General features: G+C 45.7%; 1 protein-coding gene across 1 annotated transcript in view; it reads right to left on the bottom strand.

Moving 5' to 3' along the window:
* Nucleotides 1-16,844, bottom strand: part of LOC106560798 (potassium/sodium hyperpolarization-activated cyclic nucleotide-gated channel 1) — a 105,231-nt gene extending 88,387 nt beyond the window's left edge. The window contains exons 1-2 of the mRNA XM_045688076.2: nucleotides 15,168-16,844; nucleotides 4,009-4,227 (exon numbers count right to left, since the gene is read on the bottom strand). Of these exons, the coding sequence (XP_045544032.1) occupies nucleotides 4,009-4,227; nucleotides 15,168-15,320 (372 nt within the window). The 5' untranslated portion in view covers nucleotides 15,321-16,844. The remainder of the gene's footprint in view (nucleotides 1-4,008; nucleotides 4,228-15,167) is intronic.
* Nucleotides 16,845-17,645: the final 801 nt, after the last annotated feature.

The raw sequence follows: 17,645 nt of genomic DNA, 5'->3' as shown, positions 1-17,645 counted from the left end.
AGATGTGCTCAATTGGATTCAGGTCTGGGGAACGGGAGGTCCATAGCATCAATGCCTTCCTCTTGCAGGAACTGCTGACACACTCCAGCCACATGATGTCTAGCATTTTCTTGCATTAGGAGGAACCCAGGGACAACCGCACCAGCATATGGTCTTACAAGGGGTCTGAGGATCTCATCTCGGTACCTAATGGCAGTCAGGCTACCTCTGGCGAGCATATGGAGGGCTGTGCGGCCCCCCAAAGAAATGCCACCCCACACCATGACTGACCCACCGCCAAACCGGTCATGCTGGAGGATGTTGCAGGCAGCAGAACGTTCTCCACGGCGTCTCTAGACTCTGTCACGTCTGTCACGTGCTCAGTGTGAACCTGCTTTCATCTGTGAAGAGCACAGGGCGCCAGTGGCGAATTTGCCAATCTTGGTGTTCTCTGGCAAATGCCAAACGTCCTGCACGGTGTTGGGCTGTAAGCACAACCCCCACCTGTGGACGTCGGGCCCTCATATCACCCTCATGGAGTCTGTTTCTGACCATTTGAGCAGACACATGCACATTTGTGGCCTGCTGGAGGTCATTTTGCAGGGCTCTGGCAGTGCTTCTCCTGCTCCTCCTTGCACAAAGGCGGAGGTAGCGGTCCTGCTGCTGGGTTGTTGCCCTCCTACGGCCTCCTCCACGTCTCCTGATGTACTGGCCTGTCTCCTGGTAGCGCCTCCATGCTCTGGACACTACGCTGACAGACACAGCAAACCTTCTTGCCACAGCTCGCATTGATGTGCCATCCTGGATGAGCTGCACTACCTGAGCCACTTGTGTGGGTTGTAGACTCCGTCTCATGCTACCACTAGAGTGAAAGCACCGCCAACATTCAAAAGTGACCAAAACATCAGCCAGGAAGCATAGGAACTGAGAAGTGGTCTGTGGTCCCCACCTGCAGAACCACTCCTTTATTGGGGGTGTCTTGCTAATTGCCTATAATTTCCACCTGTTGTCTATTCCATTTTCACAACAGCATGTGAAATTTATTGTCAATCAGTGTTGCTTCCTAAGTGGACAGTTTGATTTCACAGAAGTGTGATTGACTTGGAGTTACATTGTGTTGTTTAAGTGTTCCCTTATATTCCGGACTCTTACATTGCTAGTTTTAATATTTATATATTTCTTTATTCCTTAATTTTTTTTGGGGGGGGGGGGGTGCGCATGTATTGTTAGGTACTACTGCACTGTTGGAGCTAGGAACATCTGCATTTCGCTATACCCACGATAAAATCTGCAAAATATGTGACCAATAAAATGCTAGTTGATTTTGACTTGAATAGAAGCCATGATTTCAGGAGAGGACTGTATGGCTTTTGCAAACCCAATGTTCCCTGAAGTATATTAACACAAAATAAAGCTGTGGAAATTGTTTGAAGGCCAGTGGTTGTAATGTAAATGGTATTTTTAAAGTCCTATTTGATTGTTTGCTATTCATTTAGAGCACATTCTTAGGTATCATCCTCGTAAAAATGTACTCTACTGCAAGGTTTCCCAATCTCGGTCCTTGGGACCCCAAGGGGTGAACGTCTTCGGTTTTTGCCCTAGAACTACACAGCTGATTCAACTAATAATCAAGCTTTGATCGTTTGAATCAGCTGTGTAGGGTTTAACCGGGGGTGAAACCTTAGACGTTCCTCCTGTTGGTGATGCAGCAAATCTACACAGGGCTATCATCCTGCCATGCTGTCTTATGCATCATCAATTCAAACTTGCCCAAGTCCTGGGCTAGGCTATTCTATTCTATCAGCTGTTCCATGCATCAATCTGCCTCCCTGCATTGTTACCCTTTCACACTATAGTCCCAACCTAAACCAAACTGTGCTGGCTCTGATATTTTAACATTGTCCTTTCCAGCAAATGTGGTGGATATGTAGGCCAGCTCATTACATCTTGGTTTGGCATGGCTTGACTCAGAGACAGTGGATCACTGTCACGATTCCTACCGACGGTGGCGCCCCCTCCTGCTCGGGTGGCGCTCGGCGGTCGTCGTCACCGGCCTATTAGCTACCACCGATTCCCTTTTTGTTTTTCCCTTTTTTTATGTTTTCTCACCTGCCCTGAGTTAGTCATTAAGAGGGCTATTTAGTTCAGCTGGCCCGCTCCCTATTGTGCGGGATTGTCTTTCTGTGTGTCGACTGCGTTTTGTTCGACTGTGCTTGTCGAGTGTATTTTCCCTGTTGTTGGGAAAAATTTTATTTTGTGCTTGTGGTTTATTAAAATTACCACACAGTGTTCGCTGCTTCCTGCGCTTCTTTCCGCCACACAACAGACAAGCCGTTACAATTACATGTAATGCTGCCGAGGATTCATTGCCTCTGTGGGATCTCTGATCAGAGCTGTGACTGTGAGACCGAATAGCGTGAGATAACAACACTTTAGACATATAGGTGATAGCAAGGGCATTCTCGATGATTAGTAATGTTTGCAGAGCGCCAAACAATGAAATCTTACCAATTATCTAGCTAGGTGATTCAACTGATGATATATCACAAAGTGATCGTCATTGTGTGATCTTCACCCTGGTTAGATGTACAATGCAAGGGATTACTCTGTTCTATTAGTTCTGTGCATTCTATGTGTTCTGTATGAAAATGTTCTATTTATTATATGTTCTATGGAAGTGTTTTAAAATGTTGTTTCGATATGTTCAGGATATCATTCCACAATTTTAAATGAAACATGTAGCTATGAATTAGGCAAATTAATTAATATTGCGGTAACAGTGAAATATTGCAGTATATATTGCAGTATAAAACAGTGAAAGTTATTCATCCACTGCTGAGTGTATGTGTGTTGTGTTCAATCCAGTTTGTGGGACAGCTCATTGGGTCTTACATTTTTTTATCAAATTGATGCTTTCACAACTTCCTGACATTAAATACAAACCAGATAAACAAAGTAGCCAAGATGAGGGAACGGATGGAATCGAATCTAAGCCAGGTCATTCACAGATCACAGGTGAGACTACAGTCAAAGAGAGCCACTGATGCTACAGTTACCAATCTCCCCAAAGGTTAGCACTAGAATAGATTATTATGGCTAATCAGATCACTCAAAGGTGAGCGTACTAAGAAACCTATCCAATGGTCAGCACAGATTACTATGGCTAAAGTCATAGATCACCACTGGTGCTAACTAATCTATCTAAGGGTCAGACTCAGAACAGTGGGTAGTAATGATCTAACCCTAATCCTAACCAATCTTTGCAAGGGTCAAACTGACAGATTTGTATAGGTACAGTGAGACTAGATTACATCATAAGTGTTTATAAGCCCACAGCTTCAGAAGCAAGCCCTAGCCATAACACTAGTCTAATGGATATGGGAATTGAACTCTGCTCTTTAATGCAAAAGCCCAATCATTTAGATTCTAATAGCTTATACTAAGAACTCAAAACTCATTAGCATGACTCCAGATGTTTGGTGGTCCATGATGAATAATTTCATGCAGAAATTATGTAATAGGGGAGGTTCTGTAGTCTAGATCCCCTAACAGTGTTCCCTAAAAGCACCCAAACAGAGAGGGGTAGCATCCCAAATGGCACCCTATTCCCTACATAGTGCACTACTTTTGACCAGAGCACTTGGGATGCAGACATGGTGCTACTGTAGTTCTGTCTGGGACCATTCTCATAACAGGGACAAGTGTTTTTGGTATCTGTGAGGGCTTTTCCAAATCCTCTTTCAGAGCCACCTAGCAGAACGGAGATATTATGATCTGAGACTCTGTGAGTGCAGTGCAGCACCCCTAAAATACAGGCCCAGTGTAGGCATAATCCACCTGAGAGAAATAAGCATTATGTATTGTAAAAATATATAAAAGTTTTGAAAATATTAAATCACTTACCTCATGATGGAAATGAACAACATAACATGGAACACCAGGTGCAGGAAACCGTTGAGTTGATAAATAATGATAATAAAAACAAAAGCATAATAAAAACATATGATTTTATGTTAAGTAATGGCTTACCTTCTCTTGGTACTGCCTGCGGGACGAGTCCAGTGATTGGATGAGAGCGGTGGCGTGGCCGACGAACATGGCGTAGCAGGTGGCGCCCACAATCATACTGAGCATGGTGATCCACAGGTCGGACATGCTGACGGGCGCCCGGGCGCCGTACCCGATACACAGCATGTGGCTCATGGCCTTAAAGAGAGCGTACGAGTACTGCTTACCCCACGAGTCATTCTGCAGGGGAGACGGGGAGGATGGGGGAGAAGGAGGGAGAGAGAAGGGAAAAGGGGAGAGTTACCGCGGGCTTGCAGAAGATTTACGGCACAGAGAGAGAGGAGGATCTTTCTCTTTGATGGATCACTGAACCTCCACAGAACATCCTGCCAACATACCCTTCATGCTTGGGCACGTTACACTCACAGAGTGACTAAACCACCCCTCCCTCTCCTCCCTCGCTCCCTCAGTCCTCCTTGGCCAACGAGTGTAAAACAATTGATGGCTGGAAGCGGTGCTAATCAACATTGATTACTTCCATTAGCTGTGTAAGAGTTTGTCTTTGACCTAGGGATCCTTCACTTCACTGAGCTCGACGGAGGAAGCAGAGGCGAGTGTTCTGCCTGGCTTCTGCCTTTTCTCTACTGCGTCCCAAATGGCACTCTATTCCCTGCATAGTGCACTGCTTTTGTAGTGTACTATCTAGGGAATAGGGTGCCATTTGGGACATACCCCTTCTTATGGCTGATTACCACAAGTGGGTTAATGGGATTCAGTGCAGAGAGGCAGAAATACAGTCCTATGATTCAGCCCAGATACTATAAACCCTGCTGGAGCCTAGACTAAGCATCTGGTACATTGGTTTGAATCGATGACATACAGTATTTATACAACCGCATTCTTCAGCATTGATTCTCAACATAGTCTCCTGATGATCCTTACTGTTGCTGTAAATGTCAATCAATCAAATGTATTTATAATGCCCTTTTTTCATCAGCAGTTGTCACAAAGTTCTTGTACACTAAATGCAAGTGCTTATACAGTGTGGAAATTGAATCTCTAAATGTAAAATTTTACTGAAATGAAATCTTGATGATGGATGCTCTGATTTTGAAAAGCAATAGGGAGCCTGCAGCGACAGCACTGGTAGGTGTGGCATACAAGAACAGACAACTCCGATAAAAGACAGGGCATGTTCATCAACCAACCTGCTAAGTTCCTCAAGAGAAATCAGATCTTGCAGTTCTAGCATACAGGTTTCAAAGGCTTCCATGTAGGGAGCTGAGTAATTGACAGACTGGATGTGGCATACAAGACAGCAGCAGAGAAAAAAAGACCTGGGTAAAGTACAATAGTTGCAGGCACTACAGCAACGGTATAAGACAGAACACTTGAGGTGGCTTCCAAGAGAGCGGCAGCAAAAAACCTAGTAGGAATTTGTTATAAAGTATAACAGTATGGTGTGTGATGTATCAGACACTGGAGGTGGCAGGCACTACAGCAACAGTAAAAGAGAGCAAGGAGTTGGCATACATGTGGCAGACAAACAGCAGTAAAAGACAGAACATACAATGAATGTAATAAAGTACAACAGCACAGTATGATGTACAACAGCACAGTATGATGAAGCCTTTCCTGAGGATGGCTCACCTCTCACAGTTCTGGGTGACTTTAACCTCCCCACGTCTACCTTCGACTCATTCCTCTCTGCCTCCTTCTTTCCACTCCTCTCCTCTTTCGACCTCACCCTCTCACCTTCCCCCCCTACTCACAAGGCAGGCAATATGCTTGACCTCATCTTTACTAGATGCTGTTCTTCCACTAATCTCATTGCAACTCCCCTCCAAGTCTCCGACCACTACCTTGTATCCTTTTCCCTCTCGCTCTCATCCAACACTTCTCACTCTCCCCCTACTCGGATGGTATTGCGCCGTCCCAACCTTCGCTCTCTCTCTCCCGCTACTCTCTCCTCTTCCATCCTATCATCTCTTCCCCCTGCTCAAACCTTCTCCAACCTATCTCCTGATTCTGCCTCCTCAACCCTCCTCTCCTCCCTCTCTGCATCCTTTGATTTCCTCTGTCCCCTATCCTCCAGGCCGGCTTGGTCCTCCCCTCCTGCTCCGTGGCTCGACGACTCACTGCGAGCTCACAGAACAGGGCTCCGGGCAGCCGAGCGGAAATGGAGGAAAACTCGCCTCCCTGCGGACCTGGCATCCTTTCACTCCCTCCTCTCTACATTTTCCTCTTCTGTCTCTGCTGCTAAAGCCACTTTCTACCACTCTAAACTCCAAGCATCTGCCTCTAACCCTAGGAAGCTCTTTGCTACCTTCTCCTCCCTGCTGAATCCTCCTCCCCCTCCCCCCCCCCCTCCTCCCTCTCTGCGGATGACTTCGTCAACCATTTTGAAAAGAAGGTTGACGACATCCGATCCTCGTTTGCTAAGTCAAACGACACTGCTGGTCCTGCTCACACTGCCCTACCCTGTGCTTTGACCTCTTTCTCCCCTCTCTCTCCAGATGAAATCTCGCGTCTTGTGACGGCGGGCCGCCCAACAACCTGCCCACTTGACCCTATCCCCTCCTCTCTTCTCCAGACCATTTCCGGAGACCTTCTCCCCTACCTCACCTCGCTCATCAACGCATCCTTGACCGCTGGCTACGTCCCTTCCGTCTTCAAGAGAGCGAGAGTTGCACCCCTTCTGAAAAAACCTACACTCGATCCCTCCGATGTCAACAACTACAGACCAGTATCCCTTCTTTCCTTTCTCTCCAAAACTCTTGAACGCGCCGTCCTTGGCCAGCTCTCTTGCTATCTCTCTCAGAATTACCTTCTTGATCCTAATCAGTCAGGTTTCAAGACTGGGCATTCAACTGAGACTGCTCTTCTCTGTGTCACGGAGGCTCTCCGCACTGCTAAAGCTAACTCTCTCTCCTCTGCTCTCATCCTTCTAGACCTATCTGCTGCCTTTGATACCGTGAACCATCAGATCCTCCTCTCCACCCTCTCCGAGCTGGGCATCTCCGGCACCGCGCACGCTTGGATTGCGTCCTACCTGACAGGTCGCTCCTACCAGGTGGCGTGGCGAGAATCTGTCTCCGCACCACGTGCTCTCACCACTGGTGTCCCCCAGGGCTCTGTTCTTGGCCCAATCCTATTCTCGCTATACACCAAGTGACTTGGCTCTGTCATATCCTCACATGGTCTCTCATATCATTGCTATGCAGATGACACACAATTCATCTTCTCCTTTCCCCATTCTGACAACCGGGTGGCGAATCGCATCTCTGCATGTCTGGCAGACATATCAGTGTGGATGACGGATCACCACCTCAAGCTGAACCTCGGCAAGACGGAGCTGCTCTTCCTCCCGGGGAAGGACTGCCCGTTCCATGATCTCGCCATCACGGTTGACAACTCCCTTGTGTCCTCCTCCCAGAGTGCTAAGAGCCTTGGCGTGACCCTGGACAACACCCTGTCGTTCTCCACCAACATCAAGGCGGTGACCCGATCCTGTAGGTTCATGCTCTACAACATTCGCAGAGTACGACCCTGCCTCACACAGGAAGCGGCGCAGGTCCTAATCCAGGCACTTGTCATCTCCCGTCTGGATTATTGCAACTCGCTGTTGGCTGGGCTCCCTGCCTGTGCCATTAAACCCCTACAACTCATCCAGAACGCCGCAGCCCGTCTGGTGTTCAACCTTCCCAAGTTCTCTCACGTCACCCCGCTCCTCCGCTCTCTCCACTGGCTTCCAGTCGAAGCTCGCATCCGCTACAAGACCATGGTGCTTGCCTACGGAGCTGTGAGGGGAACGGCACCTCCGTACCTTCAGGCTCTGATCAGGCCCTACACCCAAACAAGGGCACTCCGTTCATCCACCTCTGGCCTGCTCGCCTCCCTACCTCTGAGGAAGCACAGTTCCCGCTCAGCCCAGTCAAAACTGTTCGCTGCTCTGGCACCCCAATGGTGGAACAAGCTCCCTCACGACGCCAGGACAGCGGAGTCAATCACCACCTTCCGGAGACACCTGAAACCCCACCTCTTCAAGGAATACCTGGGATAGGATAAAGTAATCCTTCTAACCCCCCCCTTAAAAGATTTAGATGCACTATTGTAAAGTGGTTGTTCCACTGGATATTATAGGTGAATGCACCAATTTGTAAGTCGCTCTGGATAAGAGCGTCTGCTAAATGACTAAAATGTAAAATGTAAAATGTAGCACACACTGGAGGTGGAACAGCAGGAAAAGAAAGAACATAAAATGTGACACAGGTGATGCATCAACACCAGTTAAAGACAGAGCACAGGAGGAAGCATTCTAGAAAACACCAATAAAAGACAGAACATAGAACAAATGTTATATTTAGTACAACAGTGTTTGAGACAGTGGGGTTTGAGAGTGACAGTGTTCTAGAGGTGCATGAGTAGTTCTTTCTATGAAGTGTTCTGCTGGAGTACTTCCTCAGCACTTTTAGTTCACAAAAAGAGAGGAACAGGAGAGACAATTGGAGGAGTCAGACACTCGGGAAGAGCAACTACAAGAGACTGTATCAGGGAGCTGTCACATCCGTCTTTCCAAATTGAGCTTATGTGCCTTGCCGGGAGTCATAGTGTGCATCCCAGATGGCACCCTATTCCCTTTGTAGTGCCTATAGAGGCCTAAAGGGCTCTGGTCAAAAGTAATATACTATATAGGGAATAGGGTGCCATTTTGGACGTAGTCACAGATGTAGGGGCCTGTTTGGTGGCTTGCTAGCCATATTATAAGACTCTGCTCTCTTTTTTTATGTTTTATTTCTTTTATAAAATCGACATTGAAGTCTTCAAGACTAGTGGCTTGCAGGAGGATGGAATTTATGCCACTAGGAAGTGGGTTAGCAGATCAGGAGTTGTACAGAATATCCTGACCTGGAGGCTTGTGACATTTGTGACATTTATTAAGATGAGTAATGTAACAGTTCACTGGGTTCAGGTTTTGGTTGTGTGATTGCAGCCAAAAAAACAAAGGGGTCAAATAGGCATACAGTTTGAATAAGATGGATTTGCCTTGAAAAAAAAAGTTTGAAGGCTTATTTTTATTTTCCTATACAGTGCATTCGGAAAGTATTCAGACCCCTTGACTTTTTCAAAATTCTGTTACGTTACAGCCTTATACCTAAAATGGATTAAATAGTTTTTTCCCCTCATCAATCTAACCACAGTATTCCATAATGACAAAGCATAAAACCGTTTTTTAGAATTTTTTGCAAATGTATATAAAAAAATATATATATATTACTCAGTAATTTGCTGAAGCACCTTTGGCAGCGATTACAGCCTCACGTCTTCTTGGGTATGACACTACAAGCTTGGCACACCTGTATTTGGGGAGTTTCTAAAATTCTTTCAAGCTATGTCAGGTTGGATGGGGAGCGTCGCTGCATAGCTATTTTCAGGTCTTTCCAGAGATGTTTGATCAGGTTCAAGTCTGGGTTCTGACTGGACCACTCAAGGACATTCAGAGACTTGTCCCAAAGCCAACTATGAGTTCTCTTGGCTATGTTCTTAGAGTCGTTGTCTTTCGCCCCAGTCTCAGGTCCTGAGCTCTCTGGAGCAAGTTTTCATCAAGGATCTCGCATACTTTGCGCCGTTCATCTTTCCCTCGATCCTGACTAGTTTTCGAGTCCCTGTCACTGAAAAACATCCCCACAGCATGATGCTGCCACCCGCATGCTTCACCCTAGGGATGGTGCCAGGTTTCCTCCAGACATGACGCTTGGCATTCAGGCCAAAGTGTTCAATCTTGGTTTCATCAGACCAGAGAATCTTCTTTATCATGGTCTGAGATTCCTTTATGTGCCTTTTGTCAATCTCCAAGCGGGATGTCATGTGCCTTTTTACTGAGGAGTGGCTTCCGTCTGGCCACTCTACCATAAAGGCCTGATTGGTGGAGTGCAGCAGAGATGGTTGTCCTTCTGGAAGGTTCTACCATCTCCACAGAGGAACTCTTGAGCTCTGTCAGAGTGACCATTGTGGTGGCTAATTTCTGCATTACCAAATGAGGAGAGTTACAACCTTCACACACCAGTCAGAGTTATACTTAAAACTACATCTTTAATAATTAAGATGCTTTTGCAAAAGCACTTGACTTTCAATGATGCGCTATCTCTAATGAACCATTGAAAAGTGACTACACAAAAGTACAAAGAGCTTTTATAGCCAAGATGCACCCCTTCAACGTACATGACGAAACACAGATCTTAGGAACAGTTCACAAAGGTTAAGTTTTGTATGAAAGATATCTATAAAACATAGCAGACAGCAACTGCTATATCAACAGTGTTCATTGTATAGACCAGTGTCTGGTCCTCCTACCCCAAACTGGAACCGTCTCTCCCTGGTACGGTATAGAACAGAACCATTAGCTCATCCAATGGCATAAATCAATTGACAACTCTAGATACCCCCATCTCAAGTAAACCCCCTCTTGACTCCACTCCTGGACAAGCTCACTGAGGGGAGTGAGCCTCTAGGTCATACACTATCCCAGGATAAGTGCAAGATCTAAGAGAGGACACACACATACATGGTTCCAGACACTGCCATACACCTCCCCACAAAATGGAAAAGGAGGGAGTCACTTGTGCACAGACATTGTGGAGACAAGTAATTGGTTCCCCATTAATCACGCCATCTCTTCACATGGTTTAACAGATACATTCACATATGACAAGTATCTCACATAAGCTGTAAGTGTTGTTACATAGATGCTGTGTTCACGATGCATGATTAATACATAATTCAAGGTTTATTTGATGTAGTAAATAAATAAATGATTTATTGATGTATAGATAAGAATTGAAATGTGATGTAACAGGTAAATTAACGTTAGGCCATTGTTTGTGTTTTTATGTTCCATCCCGGAACTAACGTTCTCTGTTGTGTTACTGCTACGGAATTTGTTTTATTGACTGTGTGCAATCTAACTTAAGCAGATCTTAGTCTGAGTCATAATTGTTGCTGGCAGAGGCTAAGAAAGACAGTAAAGGGACTTTCAAGGGACTTTAAGGATTCAATAACCTCTTTTCAGAACAAGCAGCCAACGAGTTCTCACGGCGTGACGTGGATGCATCGGAGAAAAAGACGTGCAATGCAATAAACGCCCGTTTCAAGGAATCAACCTGTGTCTGTTGTCGTGAAGAGAGCTACAGTGAGAACTCGCCTGCTCAACACGGGTAGGAGATACAACAAGATCGCCGCGGGTAACGACGCAACGAAGATCCAGCAGATCAGATAAGCAAAGCCCATGACATTGTCGGCTTAGCGACAGCAAGCAACGGTGATTGGACTGTGTTGAAAGCGCAACTTTTCAGACCAAAAGCACTCTACCACCACATTCAAGTTAACCTCTCTAGGGTAGGTGGCACCAAATCGTCCCACCTACGCAACAGCCAGTCTAATCCCGTGGCGCGATATTCAAATACCTTAAAAATGCTATTACTTCAATTTCTCAAACATATAACTATTTTACACCATTTTAACCTGTTAGGGCTAGGGGGCAGCATTGACACGGCTGGATAAAAAACATACCCGATTTAATCTGGTTACCACTCCTACTCAGTAACTAGAATATGCATATACTTATTACATATGGATAGAAAACACCCTAAATTTTCTAAAACTGTTTGAATGGTGTCTGTGAGTATAACAGAACTCAAATGGCAGGTCAAAACCTGAGAGATTCCTTTACAGGGAGTGGCCTGTCTGACCATTTGTTGAACTTCTTTTCCATCTCTATCATTTACTAAGGATCTCTGCTCTAACGTGACACTTCCCACGTCGTCCATAGGCGCTCAGAGCCCGGGAAAAAACAGAATGTCGTCATTCCAGCCCCAGGCTGAAACACATTATCGCCTTTCTCAAGTGGCCCATCAAGAGACACTAGCTTATGCGCGTGACCCCGACCGCCCCCGCCTTTGGGATTTTTTCCTCTGTTTGCCGAAAAGGAGATTCCCTGTCGGAATATTATCGCTTTTCTACGAGAAAAAAAGTCGTAAAAATTGATTTTAAACAGCGGTTGACATGCTTCGAAGTACGGTCATGGAATACTTAGAATTTTATTGTCACGAATTGCGCCATGCGCGCGACACTTCTTTACTATTTCGGATAGTGTCTGGAACGCACGAACAAAACGCCGCTATTCGGATATAACGATGGATTATTTTGGACCAAACCAACATTTGTTATTGAAGTAGCTGTCCTGGGTGTGTATTCTGACGAAGACAACAAAAGGTAATGACATTTTTATAATAGTAAATATGATTATGGTGAGTGCTAAACTTGCCGGGTGTCTAAATAGCGAGCCCGTGATGCCTGGGCTATGTACTTAGAATATTGCAAAATGTGCTTTCACCAAAAAGCTATTTTAAAATCGGACATATCGAGTGCATAGAGGAGGTCTGTATCTATAATTCTTAAAATAATTGTTATGTGTGCAGCTTTGAAGGTCCCCAAGACAGTGGACTCCATCATTGTTAAATGGAAGAAGTTTGGAACCACCAAGACTGTTCCTAGAACTGGTCGCCAGGCCAAACTGAGCAATCGGGGAAAGGGCCTTGGTCACGAAGGTGACCAAAACCTGATGGTCACTTTGACAGAGCTCCAGAGTTCCTCTGTGGAGAGGTGAGAAACTTCCAGAAGGACAACCATCTCAGCAGCACTCCACCAATCAGGCCTTTATTGTAGATTGGCCAGATGGAAGCCACTCCTCATTAAAAAGCACATGACAGCCCGCTTGGAGTTAGCCAAAAGGCACCTCTCAGACCATGAGAAACAAGATTCTCTGGTCTGATGAAATCAAGATTGAACTCTTTGCCTGAATGCCAAGCGTCACATCTGTAGGAAACCAGGCACCACACATCACATCGCCAATACCATCCCTACAGTGAAGCATGGTGGTGGCAGCATCATGCTGTGGGTGTAACGGTCGTCGTAGGTAGTGGACCAAAATGCAGCGGGTTGAGTGCTCATCTTAACTTTATTGAACACGTAAACAAACAAAACAAGAAAACGATTGAACGAACAGGATTACAGGCTAAACACAGCTATGCAACCACAACTTCCCACAAAACCCAAACAAAACACACCCCTCTATATAGGACCTTCAATCAAAGGCAACGAGGAACAGCTGCCTCCAATTGAAGGCCAAATCAATAAACTAAACATACAACTAAAAGATTAGACTAGAACATAGAAATATACTAACATAGAACATAGCCCAAAACCCCTGGAAAACACTACATGAACACACACCCCGAAACACATAAAACAAATACCCTCCTGCCACGTCCTGACCAAACTACAATAACAAATAACCCCTTTACTGGTCAGAACGTGACAGTACCCCCCCCCCCCCAAAGGTGCAGACCCCGGATGCACCTCACACAAAAAAATAAACACAAAATAAACCCCCCAAACTAAAGGGAGGGAAGGGAGGGTGGCTGCCGTCACCAACGGTTCCCGTGCTACACCACCCCTTCCCCAATCCTCCTACTGTGGAGGTGGCTCAGGCTCTGGCCTTAGTCCCCCACCTAACCTGTCCACCCCCGCTGAATGCCTCTGGCTGAAGCGCATCGCTGTAGACCTCGGGCTGATGCACTTCGCTGTAGACCTCGGGCAGACGGACGATTCTGGAAGCTCCAGACTGTAGGTCGACTCTGGCTGCGCCGATTCCGGACTGTATGCCGTCTCACTCGGTTCCGGACTGTAGGCCGTCTCACTCGGTTCCGGACTGTGGGCCGTCTCACTCGGTTCCGGACTGCGGGCCGTCTCACTCGGTTCCGGACTGTGGTGCGTCTCTAGATGGGGCACTGTCGCCGGACACTCTGGACGGGGCACTGTTTCCGGACACTCTGGACGGGGTACTGTCGTCGGAAGCTCTGGACGGGGTACTGTCGTCGGAAGCTCTGGACGGGGACTGCGCACTGAAAGCCTGATGCGTGGGGCTGGTAGTGGAGGTACCAGACTGGAGACACGCACCCCAAGGCTAGTGCGGGGAGCAGGAACAGAACGAGTTGGACTGGGCTGACGCACTGGAAGCCTACATAATTCCTCTGTTGCTCCTTTCCCCGCTGCTTGGTCCGTTGTTGGTGGGAAGTCAGAGGCAACGAGGAACAGCTGCCTCCAATTGAAGGCCAAATCAATAAACTAAACATACAACTAAAAGACTAGACTAGAACATAGAAATATACTAACATAGAACATAGCCCAAAAACCCCGGAAAACACTAACCAAACACCCCTCTACATAAACAGACATCCCGAACCACATAACACAAATACCACCCTGCCACGTCCTGACCAAACTACAATAACAAATAACCCCTTTACTGGTCAGAACAAGACAGTGGGGATGTTTTTCAGCGACAGGGACTGGGAGACTAGTCAGGATCGAGGGAAAGATGAACGGAGCAAAGTATGGAGAGATCCTTGATAAAATCCAGAGTGTTCAGGACATCAGACTGGGGCAAAGGTTCAACTTCCAACAGGACAACGACCGTAAGCAAACAGCCAAGACAATGCAGGAGTGGCTTCGGGACAAGTCTCTGAATGCCCTTGAGTCTGGCTCTGGCTGAGACCTGAAAATAGCTGTGCAGCGACGCTCCCCGTCCAACCAGACAGAGCTTGAGAGGATCTGCAGAGAAGAATGGGAGAAACTCTCCAAATACAGGTGTGCAAAGCTTGTAGTGTCATACCTAACTTATTCTTTACAGAGTCAAGTATATTTGTCCAGGCCTCAATTATTCCTTGACTTGCACCTTCTCGCTGTCGATAATTCTAAAGTTATAACTTCTAATAGTAACAAATTGTGAGAGAGTGAGGTGATTGCCATCTAAGAGCCAACATTTTTTTTACGACAGTGCTGCCTGACAGCAGTAATCGTCTCTGATTGATTAAGAGATTTAAGGAGCTTTCATCGTTAAGTAACATAATGTAATATGTTAAAAATGTAATGTAATAACTCAAAAAATAGAACAGAGGTTTGCATTTGGGACTTTTGATGTGTATACTAATGCAAATCCATATGTTATATGTGGTTACCTTTTATGCTACCTACCTTTTTAAAGGAATTCCAACTTGTACCAATGTTTTAACATTTCCAACTATGAAAGAAACAAACAAGATGTAGGGTATAATACTTACAACCATACCATTTAGCGACACCCAGCAATCTTGGGGGAAATCTTGTAGGAGGGGAACCAGGAACTGTAGACAACCATCCCAGTGGCAGAGCAGTAGCATCATCCCTATCAGATTAAATATTCTTACCACAGCACTGGCCAGGTCGTAGGTCATATGGAAGATCTGGAGACAGAGAAAAGAGAAGGGGGGAAAAATATGTTAAGATACAATGATTCAAATATTAATAGTTCTCGGACAAAGATTATTGCTCTGAAACGCGACATTATTAACAATTATTGAAAGGAATTAAGTTACTAACCTGAAGCTCAGTATTTCAGTTTTACATTCCAAAGACTGAGCACCCTTTGAACAGTCCAGAAAATACTTCAAATTGTGGATAGAGCGCAAGCATACTACAACTATCCAAAAATCTAATTTTAAAGCAGTAGTAGAGAGGAGAGCCGCAGCCTTTTTGGCCACAGAAGAATTTCAATTACTGTACAATACGGTGTAAAACTGTAATTAACATATGTTGGGGTATTCATTATTTGTCATGGACATCGTCCAAAGCAAACAGACCACAGTGAAATGGCAAAAAATATAAGGTTGCTGTACGCAGGGGGAATAAGTTCAGAAGAGGGCATAGCCAAGCCAATGCACTAGCCACAATAATAGCACATTTCAAAGCTTGTAATGATCAAACAACTGTTTATTTAAAGTTAACAGTAATGTTGAGTTCACGATTTCTAACACTTCCAGTTTAACACTTCCAGTCAGACATGTGTTATTAAATTAACACGTAAAGCATTTTCCTTTAAAAACATTTTTTTTGTTACAGTTGAACCCCCATCCACACTACGTAGCGGGGTGCGTAATCAGCGGCAGAGAAGTGAGGCGCAGGAGAGCAGAACTGGGTAATAACCAGAGATTAATTAAGCAAAACCAATGGCATCCAGAACAACAAGATAAATGGGCACAAAAATAACCTGTTGTGCGCTCACGGGGAACATGCACTAGCACTACAATAAACAATCCCACACAAAGACGTGTGTGTGTGTGTGTGTGTGTGTGTGTGTGTGTGTGTGTGTGTGTGTGTGTGTGTGTGTGTGTGTGTGTGTGTGTGTGTGTTAGGGTTTGGCGGTATCCAGATTATCATACCGTCATACTGTTTCTGTACCATAACGGGATATACGGTATTACCGCTGGTGTGTTTTTTTGACACACAAAACAATTTAGGCAACAGGGATGTTGTTCCAGGAGGGGATTTAATGTCTCTGCTGTAACCAAGGAGCTTGATCTTGACATCTAGCCAATTACTTTAGCTATCAAGTTAGCAAACCAAATGCATAGCGGGAGCCCTGAGCTAGATATCATTTATTTGACACATCTTAGATTTCTTATAGCTATACTTAACTTAGCTGTTGGAGCTAGGAACACAAGCATTTCGCTACACCCACAATAACATCTTCTAAATGTGTGTATGTGAACAATACACTTTGATTTGATTAAGCAGTGGTGCAGCGCGCACACATATTACAATTGTCACTTTCTCACTCTCCCACTCAAAGTGCTGCCCTCCCCTTTATTTTCTACTGACTTCATGATGACTCCATGATGTACTGAATAAAAAGCATGTGGATGTATTGAAGCCAAGACATACTGGAGCTCTACTGCCAATAGCCCTTCCATTGACCTCATAAGACATGTCTCACACACACACACACACACACACACACACACACACACACACACACACACACACACACACACACACACACACACACACACACACACACACACACACACACACACACACACACACACACACACACACACACACACACACACACACACGGGCCAGATATACTCTCTTCTGCCAATGACCCTCTCATTGACCTTCCAGGACCTGTCACAAACATGTAATCATCACACCCATGTCTGTGAGGGAATGTGATTGGACATCCTCCGTGTTACTCAGTCACTCAGGCCCTATGCCATTTAGGTGTTGTCATTTGCGCTATGCCAAGTGGACACAACATTTCTAGCTGAAGGTTTTGTAACACTCCCAAGTAGCGCAGTGGTCTAAGGCCCTGCATCTCAGTGCTAGAGGTGTCACTACAGACTGGTTCGATTCCAGGCTGTATCACAACCGGCTGTGATTGGGAGTCCCATAGGGCGGCGCCCAATTGTCCCAGCATCGTCCGGGTTAGGTGCTTGGCTGGGGTAGGCCATCATTGTAAATAATACATTTGTTCTTAAATTACTTGCCTATTTTAAAAACAACACTGCACCATCCTTAACAGAACCCACCTGAGCCTTCCCTCCCTCTCATGCTGTACATCCACCCCCCTCAATGTCAAGGACAAAGCAGGCCATGCTAGGAAGCAGAACCGAAGAGAGATGAAGGCGTCCAAATACAGACTGATAGATCTCAGTAATGAGTTGGGTCTCTGGATCTCAGTGATCCAACTCAATCTGTGGGGAGACTCAGTGGCAGTA

The sequence above is a fragment of the Salmo salar genome, chromosome 01 (assembly GCF_965601325.2).
Source record: "Salmo salar chromosome 01, fSalSal1, whole genome shotgun sequence".
In the NCBI taxonomy this organism is placed as follows: Eukaryota; Metazoa; Chordata; class Actinopteri; order Salmoniformes; family Salmonidae; genus Salmo; species Salmo salar.
This window is presented reverse-complemented; position numbering and strand designations above follow the sequence as displayed.